Source organism: Pongo pygmaeus, chromosome 20 (genome assembly GCF_028885625.2).
Source record: "Pongo pygmaeus isolate AG05252 chromosome 20, NHGRI_mPonPyg2-v2.0_pri, whole genome shotgun sequence".
Classification (NCBI taxonomy): domain Eukaryota; kingdom Metazoa; phylum Chordata; class Mammalia; order Primates; family Hominidae; genus Pongo; species Pongo pygmaeus.
In genome coordinates this window covers 39,583,928-39,599,264 of record NC_072393.2, presented here as the reverse complement: position 1 = coordinate 39,599,264, position 15,337 = coordinate 39,583,928, and the positions used below count along the sequence as shown (strand labels likewise).

The 15,337-nt window shown below is 49.9% G+C and overlaps 1 protein-coding gene across 1 annotated transcript in view; it reads right to left on the bottom strand.

The window, feature by feature from the left end:
* The window catches only part of GPI (glucose-6-phosphate isomerase), a 52,542-nt gene that overhangs the window by 36,612 nt on the left and 593 nt on the right, over positions 1-15,337 (bottom strand). The window contains exons 2-8 of the mRNA XM_054462889.2: positions 14,622-14,712; positions 14,206-14,274; positions 12,360-12,479; positions 2,881-2,964; positions 2,587-2,733; positions 1,463-1,534; positions 911-955 (exon numbers count right to left, since the gene is read on the bottom strand). Coding sequence (XP_054318864.1) covers positions 911-955; positions 1,463-1,534; positions 2,587-2,733; positions 2,881-2,964; positions 12,360-12,479; positions 14,206-14,274; positions 14,622-14,712 — 628 coding nt within the window. The remainder of the gene's footprint in view (positions 1-910; positions 956-1,462; positions 1,535-2,586; positions 2,734-2,880; positions 2,965-12,359; positions 12,480-14,205; positions 14,275-14,621; positions 14,713-15,337) is intronic.

The following is a 15,337-nucleotide window of genomic DNA, read 5'->3' as shown; positions in this document are numbered from 1 at the left end:
TGGACGTGGTAGTGGACGCCTGTAATCCCAGCTAATCAGCAGGCTGAGGCATAAAAATTACTTGAACCCAGGAGGCAGAGGTTGCAGTGAGCCAAGATCGCACCACTGTACTCCAGCCTGGGTGACAGAGCGAGACCTTGTCTCAAAAAATAAGCTGGGCACGGTGGCACACACCTGTAATCCCAGCACTTTGGGAGGCTGAGGTGGGCGGATCACTTGAGGTCAGGTGTCAGAGACCAGCCTGGCCAACATGGTGAAACCCCGTCTCTACTAAAATACAAAAATTAGCCGGACATGGTGGCGTGCACCTGTAATCCCAGCTACTCGGGAGGCTGAGGCAGGAGAATCGCTTGAACCTGGAAGGCAGAGGTTGCAGTGAGCCGAGATCACGCCACTGCACTCCAGCCTGGGCAACAGAGCGAGACTGTCTTAAAAAAAAAAAAAAAAAAAAAAAAACACAAACCACACACACACAAAACAACAATCACTAAGTAGGGGGCAAAAATGTCACCTCCCTTCATTGGGGCTTTATGTCCTTACGTGAAAAATAGAATAAATAGAATGCATCCTCTACCCTTACCTAGCATGTCACATTTGGGGAGATGCTGGGCACAGAGGCCTAGGAAGGTCATGTGTATGAAGGGTTCTGGGTATCAGTCAGGCCTGGGAGATGGAAGAAGGGGTTATCGTGATCCCACTGACTCCAAGCCTCTCTCCTCAAAGCTGCAGAGGTTGAATGGGTAATGTGGAAAAGGCAAGGAAGGCTTGCAGCCCACAGGCAACCAAACCTTCCATACCATCAGCCAAGCCAAGATCCACCAGACCTATGAACCACGTCTCTGAGAGGCCATGACCTAGACATGCTGGGCCCTCCCAGGAAGGCAGTACAGGGGACCACGGGGGCACTTACCGTGTTGGTAGACAGGGCAACAAAGTGCTTCGCCACTGCAGAAGGCTACAAGAGACAGAGCCAAGTTACCAAACCCAGCCCAAGGAGACAAAGGGTAGTCACTTCCCATCACTAGAGGAACCAAGGCCCTGCGTGGGACTGAGATTCCCAGTCCTTGGTTCTGAGACTGCTGGAGGAGGCCCACATCGAGGTCAAGAATGCAGACGGGTCACAGGCCGCCTGCTCATCCCATCTTACAAGCATACGGGGCTTAGGGACATCCCTCCCCTATCAAATAGGTGTGGCCAAGAGTTCCTGCGGCACCAAGGGCCTGCAGAGAAAGGGCCACGCGAGGGCTGTCAGCCAGCGGGAGCAGGTTCTGTCACATCTGCAAGGCTGGGTCTGGCAAAGCCAAGATGAACAATCATCTCATCTAGCAAAGGCAGGCACCAGCAAGGCCGCCTTCCACTTCCAACTTCAGGAGAAACAGGGCCAGACTTGGTCACTCAGGGGCCCACCCTGCTCTTCCCAGCCCAGAGGCTGACCACGAGGAAGGCCCTATAGCCCACTCACATCCTTGGCTGTCTGGAGAAACCACTCCTTCGCCGTCTCTGCATTCGTGATGGTCTCCTGGGTGGTAAAGGTCTGCAACCGAAGAGAACAGCAGTGGGCACCCGAGCTTAGGGGTGGGTGCAGGCCTTGAGCCAGGGTTCAGCAGTAGAGGCCAAGGCAATGCCCAGCTGTCACATGGAGCAGTATCTGCAGGTCAGTGACAGTGATGTCACATAACCTCCTGAGATTCCAGCTCTTTAAAACCAGAGGAGGGGCGCTGGTAAACACACACCCCCAAACCTAAGTCTGCAGGTCAAAGGCCACAGCTTCTCCCCTGAGGGGCTGCCGTCAGCCTGAGGCTCTCTTCGGCCCAGGCTATAAGGTATCTCAGAATTCAGATGGAATTCTTCATATTTTATGTACATTCATGTGAGTAAACAGAACATAAATAAAAACAAACAAAACCGCTCTACTATCAGGGCATGGCTCTGGGATCAGAAAGGAGCAAGCATGGCTGGGCATGGTGGCTCAAGACTGTAAGCCCAGCACTTTGGGAGGCTGAGGGGGGCGCAACTCCTGAGGTCAGGAGTTCAAGACCAGCATGGCCAACATGGCGAAACCCCATCTCTACTAAAAAATAATAATAATAATAAACAAATAAATAATAAAATTAGCCAGGTGTGGTGGTGTGCGCCTAGTCCCAGCTACTTGGGAGGCTGAGGCAGGAGAATCGCTTGAAACCCAGGAGACGGAGATTGCAATGAGCCGAGATTGCGCCACTACACTCCAGCCTGGGCGACAGAGCCAGACTCTGTCTCAAAAACAACAAGAAAAGGAGCAGGCATAAAGGATAGGTTTGTAAGAAAGTGGCGAGCAGTCCCAGGCTGAGCAGAGATGCCACAAGGCGAGCAGGTGTGGTCCGGACACAAAGGTTCAAACTGATGTGTTCAGGCTTTCATCAGTCAACCTTGTTTGCTGCCAGGCACGGAAACAGTCTAGGGCAGCTGTACTGACCTGATCCACAAACCATGGTTCACTCGGAACCCACCAAGAGGGACCAATGGCCAGGGGGATGGCAAGACAGCCGTCCCTCCCTGCCTCAACACACACAGGGCCAGGGGCCGGGCAGTTTTCAGTGCTCATACCTTGGAGGCGATGATGAACACGGAGGACTCGGGGTTCAGCTGGGCCAGGGTTTTGGCAATGTGAGTTCCATCAATGTTGGAGACATACCAGACGCGGGGACCTCCTGAAGAGTATGGCTTAAGGGCTTCAGTCACCATGAGGGGTCCCTGCAGGGAGACACAGCATCAGAGAATAAGAATTCAGGGCCCACAAAAGTGGAGACAGCCAGGTCCCATCCCTGGAGAAAGTAAGGACCTGGGTGGGACCAACAGTGCCCAGACTCCCACCCTACCCCAAGGCAGTTTTCTCCTCACCAGGTCGGAGCCGCCAATGCCAATGTTGATGATGTCCGTGATGGTCTTGCCTGTGTACCCCTTCCAGTCACCGCTCCGGACACGCTGGCACAGGGGGGAAGATGCCGTCAGCCGAAACCCCCAGGCATAAGCCGCTGCTCAAAAACATCATTACTGCCGTGTCCTGGTGCTTCAGTCCCAGCTTTCAGACCCTCGCAGGTGCCTCTATTTTTTTGTTTTTAATTTACTATATATATATACACAAATATACGTATATATATACATGTGTGTATATATATTTGTATATATATGTATATGTAGATATATATACGTGTATATATATGTGTGTATATATGTGTGTGTGTATATATACGTGTGTGTATATATACGTGTATACGTGTGTATATATATACTTGTGTGTGTATATACATGTATACGTGTGTATATGTACACGCATATATGTGTGTATGTATATACATGTATACACGCGTGTATGTATATACATGTATACACGCGTGTATGTATATACATGTATACACGCGTGTATGTATATACATGTATACACACGTATATATGTATATGCGTACATATGTACGTACATACGTGTGTACATATATACATATATGTATATATGTATATACACACGTGTATGTATACATTTACGTGTGTACATGCACACGTGTGTATATACGCGTGTGTATATATGTGTATGCATATACGCATGTATATATGTATATATATACACATACATATATCTGCATGTGTGTGTGTATATATATGTATAAACACATATATATACACATATATATGTATAAACACATATATATACACATATATATGTATAAACACATATATATACACATATATATGTATAAACACATATATATACACATATATATGTATAAACACATATATATACACATATATATGTATAAACACATATATATACACATATATATATGTATAAACACATATATATACACATATATATATATGTATAAACACATATATATACACATATATATATATTTTTTTTTGAGACGAAGCCTTGCTCTGTTGCCCAGGCTGGAGTGCAGTGGTGTGATCTCGGCTCACTGCAATCTCTTCCTCCCAGGTTCACGTCATTCTCCTGCCTCAGCCTCCTGAGTAGCTGGGACTACAGGCGCTTGCCACAACACCCAGCTAGTTTTTTGTATTTTTAGTAGAGACAGGGTTTCACCTTGTTAGCCAGGATGGTCTCGATCTCCTGACCCCGTGATCCGCCCGCCTCAGCCTCCCAAAGTGCTGAGATTACTGGCTTGAGCCACCACACCCAGCTATTTATTTTTAATTTTTTTTTTTGAGACAGAGTCTCCACTTTCTGGGTTCTAACAATTCTCATGCCTCAGTCTCCTGAGTAGCTGGGACTACAGGCCTGCTCCACCACCATGCCTAGCTAATTTTTTTGTATTTTTAGTAGGGACGGGGTTTTGCCATGTTGGCCAGGCTGGTCTCGAATTACTGGCCTCAAGTGATCTGCCCAGCTCGGCCTCCCAAAGTGCTGGAATTACAGGTGTGAGCCACCGCACCTCGCTATTTACTTATTTTATTTTTAAAACTGTGCCTTAGGGGCCAGGCAGGGTGGCTCAAGGTTGAGAAAGGAAGATTGCTTGAGCCCAGGAAGTTGAGGCTGCAGCAAGCTAAGATCGCAACACTGCACCTCCAGCCTAGGTGACAGAGGAAGACCCTGACTCCAAAAATAGAACAAAATGCTCTGCCTTAGCCCTTTTTTTTTTTTTTTGAGACAGAGTCTCACTCCATCACCCAGGCTGGAGTACAACGGCACGATCTCAGCTCACTGCAGCCTCCGCCTCCAGGCTTCAGGGTTCAAGCGATTCTCCTGCCTCAGCCTCCCAAGTAGCTGGGATTATAGGCACCTGCCACCCTGCCCAGCTAATTTTTAGTATTTCCAGTAGAGATGGGGTTTTGCTGTGCTGGCCAGGCTGGTCTCAAAACTCCTGACCTCAGGTGATCCACCTGCCTCGGCCTCCCAAAGTGCTTGGATTACAGGCATGAGCCACCACGCAAAGCTTATTTTATTTTTTGTAGAGACAGCGTCTTGCTATGTTGCTCAGCCTGGTCTCTAACTCCTGGCCTCAAATAATCCTCCCATCTTGACCTCGCAAAGTGTTGGGATTATAGGCGTGAGCCACTACACAAGGCCTAGGAGTCTCTGCAGACCACAATGGTCCCTGCCACACTCACCACCACCGAGACTGTTTCCTGATTACAACAGTGGGACATCCCTACCTTACAGGGACACTGTCAGAATTTGCAAAACTAGGGATAACTCGGCAGAATCTGCTATGCCAGAGACCAAGAGATGTGAAATGCTGAAAACTGTGACTGGACTATGCCGGGGAAAGGAGTATCAGACCCGCAGCCAGTTTCCAATCAGACGCCAGTGATCCCTGCTTCCTGGAACTCATGCCCCTGCATAGCTTCCGCCTGTGCTGGGACGGGTGACCTGTGCACCCATCCGGAGACTGCAAAAGGGGTGAAATGTGACTTCAGAAGTGAGTTCAGAGAACGTGCAGTTTCTGCTTTGCTCTCTTGGATGACTCGCTTTGGGGAAGCTGTCTATCATGTTGTGAAGACATTCAAACAGTTTCATAAAGAAGTCCACGCGGCAGGGAACTAAGGCCTTTTTCCAACAGTCACAGCCAACTCACTTCCTATGTGTGGGACACTTTAGAGGGGGGTCCTCCAAACCCATCAAAACTTCCGATAACTGGGGCACTGGCCAACATCTTGACTACAGCCTCATGAGAGATCCCCAAACCAAGACCAACCAGCTAAGCCGCTCCCAAACTTCTGACCCACAGACACTGTGAGAGGTAATAAAAGTTTACTGCTAGGCCGGGCATGGTGGCTCACACCTGTAATCCTGGCACTTTGGGAGGCTGAGGCAGGCGGATCACAAGGTCAGGAGTTCGAGACCAGCCTGGCCAACATGGTGAAACCCCGTCTCTACTAAAAAAAAAAATACAAAAATTATCCAGGCATGGTGGCGTGTGCCTGCAATCTCAGCTACTCGGGAGGCTGAGGCGGGAGAATTGCTTAAACCCAGGAGGCGGAGGTTGCAGTGAGCCGAGATTGCGCCATTGCACTCTAGCCTGGGTGACAGAGCAAGACTCCGTCTCAAAAAAAAAAAGTGTGTTGCTGTTTTAACCCAAGTTCTGATGTCATTTGTTATACAATGATAGATAACTAATACAGATTTTGGTACCAGAAGTACAGTGTGGTCATAATAAAAACCTAAATATGCAGGCCAGACTCAGTGGCTCATGCCTATAATCCCAGCACTTACTGGGAAACTGAGGCAGGAGGATCACTTGAGCCCAAGAGTTTAAAACTAGCCTGGGCAACATAGCAAGACCTCGTCTCTACAAAAAATAAAAAAGTAGCCAGGCATGGTGACATGTGCCTGTAGTCCCAGCGACTCAGAAGGTTGAGGTGGGGAATTGCTTGAGCCCAGGAGTTCGAGGCTGCAGTGAGCGGTGACTGCACCACTGCACTCCAGCCTGGGCGACAGAGTGAGACCCTACCTCAAAAAAAAAAAAAAAGAAAAAAAAAGAAAAAAGAAAAGAAAAGAGATAATTATCCCATACATACCAGTCATCCTATGCCCACCTCACCATTCATTGTATGTTGGGTGTGTGAGGGGTAATTTGTCTCTTTAAATTCGCAAGTCTTCAGATTGAAAGGAACTGTACTAAAGGAAATGCAGGTACTACTACACCTGTACTTGACAAGATGAGGTTCTAGACTTCTAATACTGTAACAGAATATGGACTTAGGAGAAAGTGAGTGGGGTATCTGCGTGTGGAAGGAACACAAATCAATCACTAGGCACCAGAAGTGGGACTATGATAGCCCCCCACCTTCTAAGATGGTGACCACTGGTCCTTGTCTCCTGGCATTAACCCACTGGTGCAGTCCCTTCCCATGATGACCAGAGCTGATCTGTAACACCAACAGGGTATTATAGAAATCAAAGAGTGTAGCCAGGCGTGGTGGTTCACCCTGTAATCCCAGCATTTTGGGAGGGCAAGGCAGGTGGATCACTTGAGATCAAGAGTTCGAGACCAGGCTGGCCAAAATGGTGAAACCCCATCTCTACTAAAAAAATTAAAAAAAAAAAAAAAAAAAAAAGGCGGGCATGGTGGCAGGCACCTGTAATCCCAGCTACTCAGGAGGCTAAGGCAGGAGAATCGCTTGAGCCGGGGACCGGAGGTTGCAGTGAGCCAAGATCATGCCATTGTACTCCGACCTGGGTGACAAGAGTGAAACTCCGTCTCAAAAAAAAAAAAAAAGAAAGAATGTGAATCCTGATATTAGGTCACAAAAGACCTCCAGGCATCTGCCTTGCTCTCTATTGGATCACTCGCTCTGGGAGAAATAAGCTGCCTTGTCATGAGGACATGAACTGTCTGTGCCTCTCAAAGCCAGCACTGCTAGTGAGCCATCTTCAAAGCTGACCCTCCAACCCCCATGAAGCCTTCAAATGACCACATCCTTAGCCAACACCTTGACTGCAACCTTAGAATATCAGAGCCACTACACCAAACACAGCCACTGCAAATTCCTCACCTAAAGAGATGGTGATTGTTGCTTCTAGTTGCTCAAGTTTGGAATAATTTCCCACACATCAATAAAAAATTACTATACACTAATAAGATCCAGTAATTTTCTTTTTCTTTTAATTTTTTTTTTTTGGAGATGGAATCTTGTTCTGTCACCCAGGCTGGAGTGCAGTGGTGCTATCTCAGCTTACTGAAGCCTCCACCTCCCGGGTTCAAGCGATTCTCCTGCCTCAGCCTCCCAAATAACTGGGACTACCGGCATGCACCACAATGCCCAGTTATAAATTATTATTATTATTATTATTTTTTGAGACGGAGTCTCGCTCTGTCACCCAGGCTGGAGTGCAGTGGCGCCATCTCGGCTCTCAGTAATCTCCACCTCCTGGGTTCAAGTGATATTGCTGCCTTAGTCTCCCGAGTAGCTGGAATTATGGGTGCCTGCCACTACCCCCGGCTAATTTTGTTTGTATTTTTAGTAGAGACAGGTTTTGCCATGTAGGCCAGGCTGGTCTCAAACTCCTGACCTGAAGTGATCTGCCCACCTCAGCCTCCCAAAGTGCTAGGACTACAGGTGTGAGCCACAGCACCCAGACTATAAATTATTTTTTAATTAAAAAAAAAAAAATAGGCCAGGCACGGTGGCTCACGCCTATAATCCCAGCACTTTGGGAGGCTGAGGTGGTCAGATTATGAAGTCAGGAGTTCAAGACCAGCCTGGCCAACATGGTGAAACTCCATCTCTACCAAAAATACAAAAATTAGCTGGGCGTGGTGGCAGGCACCTGTAATCCCAGCTACTCGGGAGGCTGAGGCAGGAGAATCGCCTGAACCTGGGAGGCGGAGGTTGCAGTGAACCGAGATCAGGCCATTGCACTCCAGCCTGGATGAAAGAGAGAGACTCCGCCTCAAAAAACAAACAAACAAAAAAGAGACAGGGTCTAGGTTGCCCAGGCTAGTCTTGAACTCCTGGCCTGCAATGATCCGATTCACCCTTCCAAAATGCTGGGATTATACAAGAGCCACTGCACCTTGCTTGCTGGGTATTTTTTAGTTTTGTTTTAACGACAGGGTCTCGCTCTGTTGCTCAGCCTGGAATGTAGGAGTATGATCATAGCTCACTGCAGCTTCAGACTCCTGGGCTCAAGCAATTCTCCCACCTCAGCCTCCTAAGCAGCCAGGACTATAGGTACACACCACCACAGCTGGCTAATTTTTAAATTTTTTTTAAAGGCAGGGTCTTGTTATGTTGCCCAGGCTGGTATTATACTCCTGGCCTCAAGCAATCCTCTTGCCTCTGCCTCCCAAAGTGCTGGGATTACAGATGTGAGCAACCGTGCCTGGCCCTACTTTTTCTTTAAATAAACTGCCATGGGAAAATTTCCATCAATACAGAAAGAAATAAAATAAGTTGTTCAACTTCTCAACCCTCCCTCACAGGCATGTGACAAAAGAGGTTAGAAAAAGCAAGTCATGGCTGGGCGTGGTGGTTCATGCCTGTAATCCCAGGACTCTGGGAGGCCAAGGCGGGTGGATCACCTGAGGTCAGGAGTTCGAGACCAGCCTGACCAACATGGTGAAACCCCATCTCTACTAAAAATACAAAAATTAGCTGGGAGTGGTGGCAGATGCCTGTAATCCCAGCTACTCAGGAGGCTGAGGCAGGAGAATCGCTTGAACCTGGGAGGCAGAGGCTGCAGTGAGCCAAGAACTCGCCATTGCACTCCAGCCTGGGCAACAGGCTCTTTTCCCGACTGTCAAAGGTTTGTTATAATGAAGCATCCTAGAGGAAAAATGTGTCTTTTTTTTTTTTTCTTTTTGAGACAAAGTCTCACTCTGTTGCCCAAGCTGGAGTGCAGTGGCATGATCTTGGCTCACTGCAACCTCCACCTCTGGGGTTCAAGTGATTCTCCTGCCTCAGCCTCCCAAGTAGCTGGGACTACAGGCATGCACCACCATGCCCGGCTAACTTTTTTGTATTTTTTTTTTAGTAGAGATGGGGTTTCACTATGTTGGCCAGGCTTCTCTTGAACTCCTGACCTCGTGATCCCCCCACCTCGGCCTCCCAAGGTGCTGGGATTACAGGTGTGAGCCACCGCACCCAGCCAGATGTGTCTATCTTTATTACAATTACACCCAGCCTTCATTTGACCAAATGAGGCTTTACCATACCCACCAATTCTGCAACTTCCTTTTTCAACTTCCCAGTCCATCCTGAACAGCATGGCAGGTCAATCCAACTGTAGCTCCCTAATTCCTAATGGTGCCCAGGATGACAGTATATGAATATGTGCTGACTCTACTTGGTAAGTCCCCTGATAAATGAGTACAGCTTGGTTTCAGGTTTTGCCACTACAATCAAGGTCACAGTGAACGTCTTCACCCAATCTTGGCAACCTTTAGAGAGCACAGCCATGGGGAATGTTCATCACCAGGGGATTACTGCCATTCAGCAACTTTTTTTGAACTATAAATACCTTATCAGCCTGAGTCAGGTACTCCAGTGGCCAGCTTTAAGGGAAGGATTTCCTGGAAACAGCACCCCACACGGTGCAGTGCTACCCTCGCCATGTGGCATGGCTGAGCACACCCAGACCGATCACACAGCACTAGGCTTTTAATGCACTTCAGTTCTGCCACTCACAGCAGATGGCTGGAAAGGCCCTGCCACACACCCAAAGACCTTGCCCCAGAGGGTCTCACTCTGTCACCCGAGCTGGAGGACAGTGGCACAATCTCAGCTCAGTACAGCCTCAACCTCCCGAGCTCAAGCAATCCTCCCACCCCAGCCTCCCAAGTAGCTGGGATACACCACCACGCCTAGCTAATTTATTTATTTTTTGCAGAGATGGGTTGGTTTTTGTTGTTTGTTTTTTTTTTTTTTTTTTTGAGACAGAGTCTCACTCTGTCCCCCAGGCTGGAGTGCAGGGTTCGAGAGATTCTCCTGCCTCAGCCTCCCCAATAGGTGATATTACAGGTGCTCGCCACCATGCCCGCCCAGGTAATTTTTTTGTATTTTTAGTAGAGACGGCGTTTCACCATGTTGATCAGGCTGATCTCAAACTCCTGACCTCACATGATCCACCTGCCTCAGCCTCCCAGAGTGCTGGGATTACAGGCGTGAGCCACCGCGCCCAGCCCATTTTCAGGTCTGAAAGTGGCTCTTGGCCAAAGTAACTGGACTTTGACCAGCCACATGTGGAGGCCACTGCTTCTAGGACAAGCAGCAAATGATCCCAGCTGACAAGAGCTTGGACGATCACCCTCGGAGCATGCATAGCCCACACAGACACACCAGCATCACCCTCGTTCTCCAGACGTGAGGATATCTGCCGACCCACCCCTGCAGAATCACCGCTAGGATAGACACTGAGGCAAGTGCTTGATGTGGGGAAACTTAGCTGGTCTCTGAGGCAACCCCTACCACCCTACACACAAGGAAAAGGAAGTCATGCTACATGCACTGTCACTGACACACGGACACTGCTTACATACTTCCAGGTGGAAATAAGCTTCAGAGGAGCAGGGAGAAAACCAACCTGTGTGCATGTGCACATGTGTACGTGTTTCAAAGAGGAGATGACAAATGTGTATGTGAACAGGAACTTTCTGGAAGACTTCATAGGAAAACTTTTCTATTTTTTAAATTTATTTTTTGAGACAGGACCTTGCTCTGTTGCCCAGGCTGGAGTGCAGTGGTGTCACCATGGCTCACTGCAGCCTCAACTTTCCAGACTCAAGCCATCCTCCCACCTCAGCCTCCTGAATAGCTGGGACTAGAGGTATGAGCTGCTGCGCCTGGCTACAGGAAACTTTACAAAGTCTGTTTCTGGAGAATTAGCTGAGAATGCAGATGAGGAAATTTTTTTTTTTTTTTTTGACAGAGTCTCCCTCTGTCGCCCAGGCTGGAGTGCAGTGACACAATCGCAGCTCACTGCAACCTCTGCCGCCCGGGTTCAAGCGATTCTCCTGCCTCAGCCTCCCAAGTAGCTGGGATTACAGGCGTATGTCACCATACCTGGCTAATTTTTGTATTTTTAGTGGAGATGGGGTTTCACCACAATGGCCAGGCTGGTCTCGAACTCCTTACCTCAAGTGATCCACCTGCCTCGGCCTCCCAAAGTTCTGGAATCACAGGCATGAGCCACCGTGCCCAGCCAGGGTTGAGGAAATTTTACAATGTTTTATCTGTTTCTAGACTGGGTGATAAGGGTGTATGACAAAAGAGATTAGAAAAAGCTCCCTCCAGCCAGGCGCAGTGGCTCATGCCTGTAATCCCAGGTGAGGCAGGCAGATCACCTGAGGTCAGGGGTTTGAGACCAGCCTGGCCAACATGGTGAAACCCCGTCTCTACTAAAAATACAAAAATTAGCTGGGCAGGGTGGCGCATAATTGTAATCCCAGCTACTCGGGAGGCTGAGGTAGGAGAATAGCTTGAATCCAGGAGGCGGAAGTTGCAGTGAGCTGAGATAGCACCACTGTACTCCAGTCTGGGTGAGACAGTGAGACTCCATCTCAAAAAAAAAAAAAAGAAAAAAGAAAAAGCTCCTTCCTTTCCTGACTGTCCTGTCTCTCAGGCGCCCCACTTTTCATTTCAAGCCTCTGTGGTTTGTCACCATGAGTCCACAGGTGTCTATAATTCAGGAAAGAAACTGGCCCCACTTCTGCCAGCAGCAGGTTCCTTCAGAGCAGAGCCAGGAGAAATTCAGGCCTCAGCAAAGACCCCAGGGTCAGCGATCACATAGGCAACCCCTCCTTTAAGCTGCAGTGACAGCCTGACTCCTGCCTCCAAGAAGAGGGGAAGAGCTGCCCCTCAGGGCTCCCAGATTCCCAAATACACACACGGCCAAGGGTGAGTCCAGCCCAGTAGCAACTTACCTGGCAGAAAGACTTCATCTTGTCCAGAACCTTGTTGACCTCTGGCATCACATCCTTGCCGTCTACCAGGATGGGTGTGTTTGACCGGTTCCGCAGAGCCACGTGCAGCACGGCTCGACCCTGGGGATGAGGGTCAGGATGTTAAAGACTGTCCCCCCAACCCCAGGCAGCCATGCTCCCAGCTGGGCATAGAGCCATAGCTCGGCCCTCTATCCACTGGACAGGCAGGCCCTGAGGTCTCTGTTAGCACCATAACCTTGTTCCAAGAACCCACTGTATGCTTAGAGAAGTAGGAGCTCCCCAAGGACTTATGTGCTGCAGTCAGTCAGGAGGAGATGGGGGGACCCATATATGCCTAGGACAGGCCCCGAAGGCCTGCCAGAGGTGCTCAGGGCATGAACAGTGAGAGAAAAGAGGAACAGTGAGCAAAGGCAGAGAATGGCAACAATACATGTCAGAAACAAGCAATAAATGCTTTCAGAAGCCGGATGCCATGGCTCACGCCTGTAATCCCAGAACTCTGGGAGGCCATGGCAGGTGGATAACTTGAGGTCAGGAATTCGAGACCAGCCTGGCCAACATGGTGACATCCTGTCTCTACTAAAAATACAAAAATTAGCCAGGTGGAGTGGCACACACCTGTAGTTCCAGCTACTCAGGAAGCTGAGGCAGAGAACCGCCTGAACCCATTAGACAGAGGTTGCAGTGAGCCAAGATCGCACCACTGCACTCCAGCCTGGGTGATAGAGCAAGATTCCATCTCAGAATAAATAAATAAACGCTTTCCGAAGATGAGTGCTCATGAAGCCTGAAGTAACCTCATCCTCCCAATGTGTGTCCATGGTGTTTGCTGGCACCTTTTAGGTAGTGTCCTCAGCTCCTTGGATTTGCAGCAAGGCATGCAACTCAAGCTGCCCTCACCAAGCAGCCCGATAACTACCAACTGCCAGGAACCAAACCAGACTTGAAGTCTGTGACTGGTGCCAGGCGGCTGGCCCGGCCACGTGAGTGAAACGGCCTGAAGTCAGCAGAGGAGTCCTGGAGCGAAGGTCTAAAGACCCCAGGTGGGCAGGAAAAGGATCATCTTGGGATTCCAACCCAGTGAGAGGCTTGCTAAGGTGGAGGGCTTCATGCCACCCCACCCTCACCCTGCCAGACCCCACTCCTGCCCCACATTTATTAGCAAATGCACTCCTCCAGAAAGCCTTCCTTGATTGCATCCTCTCTCAGCTTAGACCCACAATGCAAGACAGTTTTGAGTGTAAATCTCCACTCTGCCTCTTACAGCTATGACATCTTAGATAAGTCATGTGACCTCTGAAACTCAGACTCCTCACATGTAAGAGAAGGATAATGACATCATGAGGACAGAGTCTGGGTGCTCAGTGTCCATTATACCTCCAGGCTGGGCTCCCATACTGAGTCAGGAACAGGGGCCCCCAGGCCTGGCCTCACCACTGCTTCCTATTGACTCCTACTGCTTGAGTAGGCTGAAGTCTTTGGTGACCTAAGATTCTTCTTGTCGCTACTAAAACTTGCAGCGAGGATATATTAGAGTCAACTTCTCCAGGAAAATGTCAGCCTTGAGAAACTCTCCCTCTGGGTATGAGATGTGCTCCTCCCAGGCAGACACTGGGAACCATTCCAAGGAGCTCACCAAACCAATCTTGTGGAAGACACACCCCAAAGCCCTGCTACAAGCAGGAGGAAAAAGGCCTTCAGGCCCCTCATTAAGCAAAAGCATTGCCCAAGAGAAGGGGTGAAGACACAGGGTGATGCGGCTAACAGTCAGATAAACCCCAAAGGGAAGGAAGGAGGCCCCAGAGGGTATGTGGGGCCTGCTCACCTCGGTGTAATTGATCTTCTCACCATTGAACATCCGCTCCCGGGCGGCCTCCACGCCCCTGGACTTGGCCTAGGAAGAGACGATACTGAGGCCTCGTCCCACCCACACTGGCCACCCCAAGTGTCAGCCCCCAAACGCAAGGCTTGGTGCTGTCCCCAATGAGACAGACAGACGGCGGCTGTCTGGTTCCCTCTCCCACTGTCTGGGAAGGGTCTACTCAGACATCAGACACTGGGGTCCCTGGGATGCTGCTTAGAACCTAAGCCAGGGACAGGTGCCTCACCAGCACAGAGGAGGTGACTGAGGTCTAATGAGAGGAAGAACTCAAGATACTCAAGGTCCTGGTGACTCCCAGGAGCCCAGCTCACCTACCACTCTGTCGGTTACCAGTCATGCCTCCCCAAGCAGAACATTACCAAGTCCACCAGCATCCGCATCACGTCCTCCGTCACCAGGTTCTTGGAGTAATCCACCAGGATATGCCCATGGTTGGTGTTGAGGGTCAAGCTGCCGAAAGATGGAGATACTGCTGACCACACCCTGGTCTCCCTAGCGGGGAGCCATGCCCTAAGCAGGAGCTGTTCCCAGAAGAAACATCCTCCCTGACCCACGCCCCACAAGGGCCGCGGCCACCCAGCACAGTGGTGATGTCTGTCACCTGCTGGCCCACCAGGATGATCTGCAACAGCAGCACAGAGAAAGAAACCATCCTCACAGACCCTAGATGCAGGCAGACCCTGGATGAGGAGCCCGGACTGAAGGCGGGGGGGACCACCCCTTCCCAGGGCTTCCACTTTCTGCCCTAAGTTACTCAGGCACCCGTCTAGATGACAGGGATGGCCATCGGGACGTCTAGCCCGGAGCCACAGTCGCTCCCCTCCTCCCCTCCACCAGCATCAGTGATCAGAGCTCCCTTGGCCGCACTCCCGCCCATGATTTGCTCCAACACTCCTTCCCACTTCCCGGTCGTGCACAGGTCTCTTCTGCAGGAATCACGCCCGACGTCTCCACCCTTCCACTCAGCTCCCTCAAACCCCCCAGCCCGGGCTACCCGCCCTGCCGACGGTTCCAAGCCCATGTGGCCAGAAGCGGATGGAAAGGAACAGCCCTTTCCCGCTTGCTGCGTCAGCCA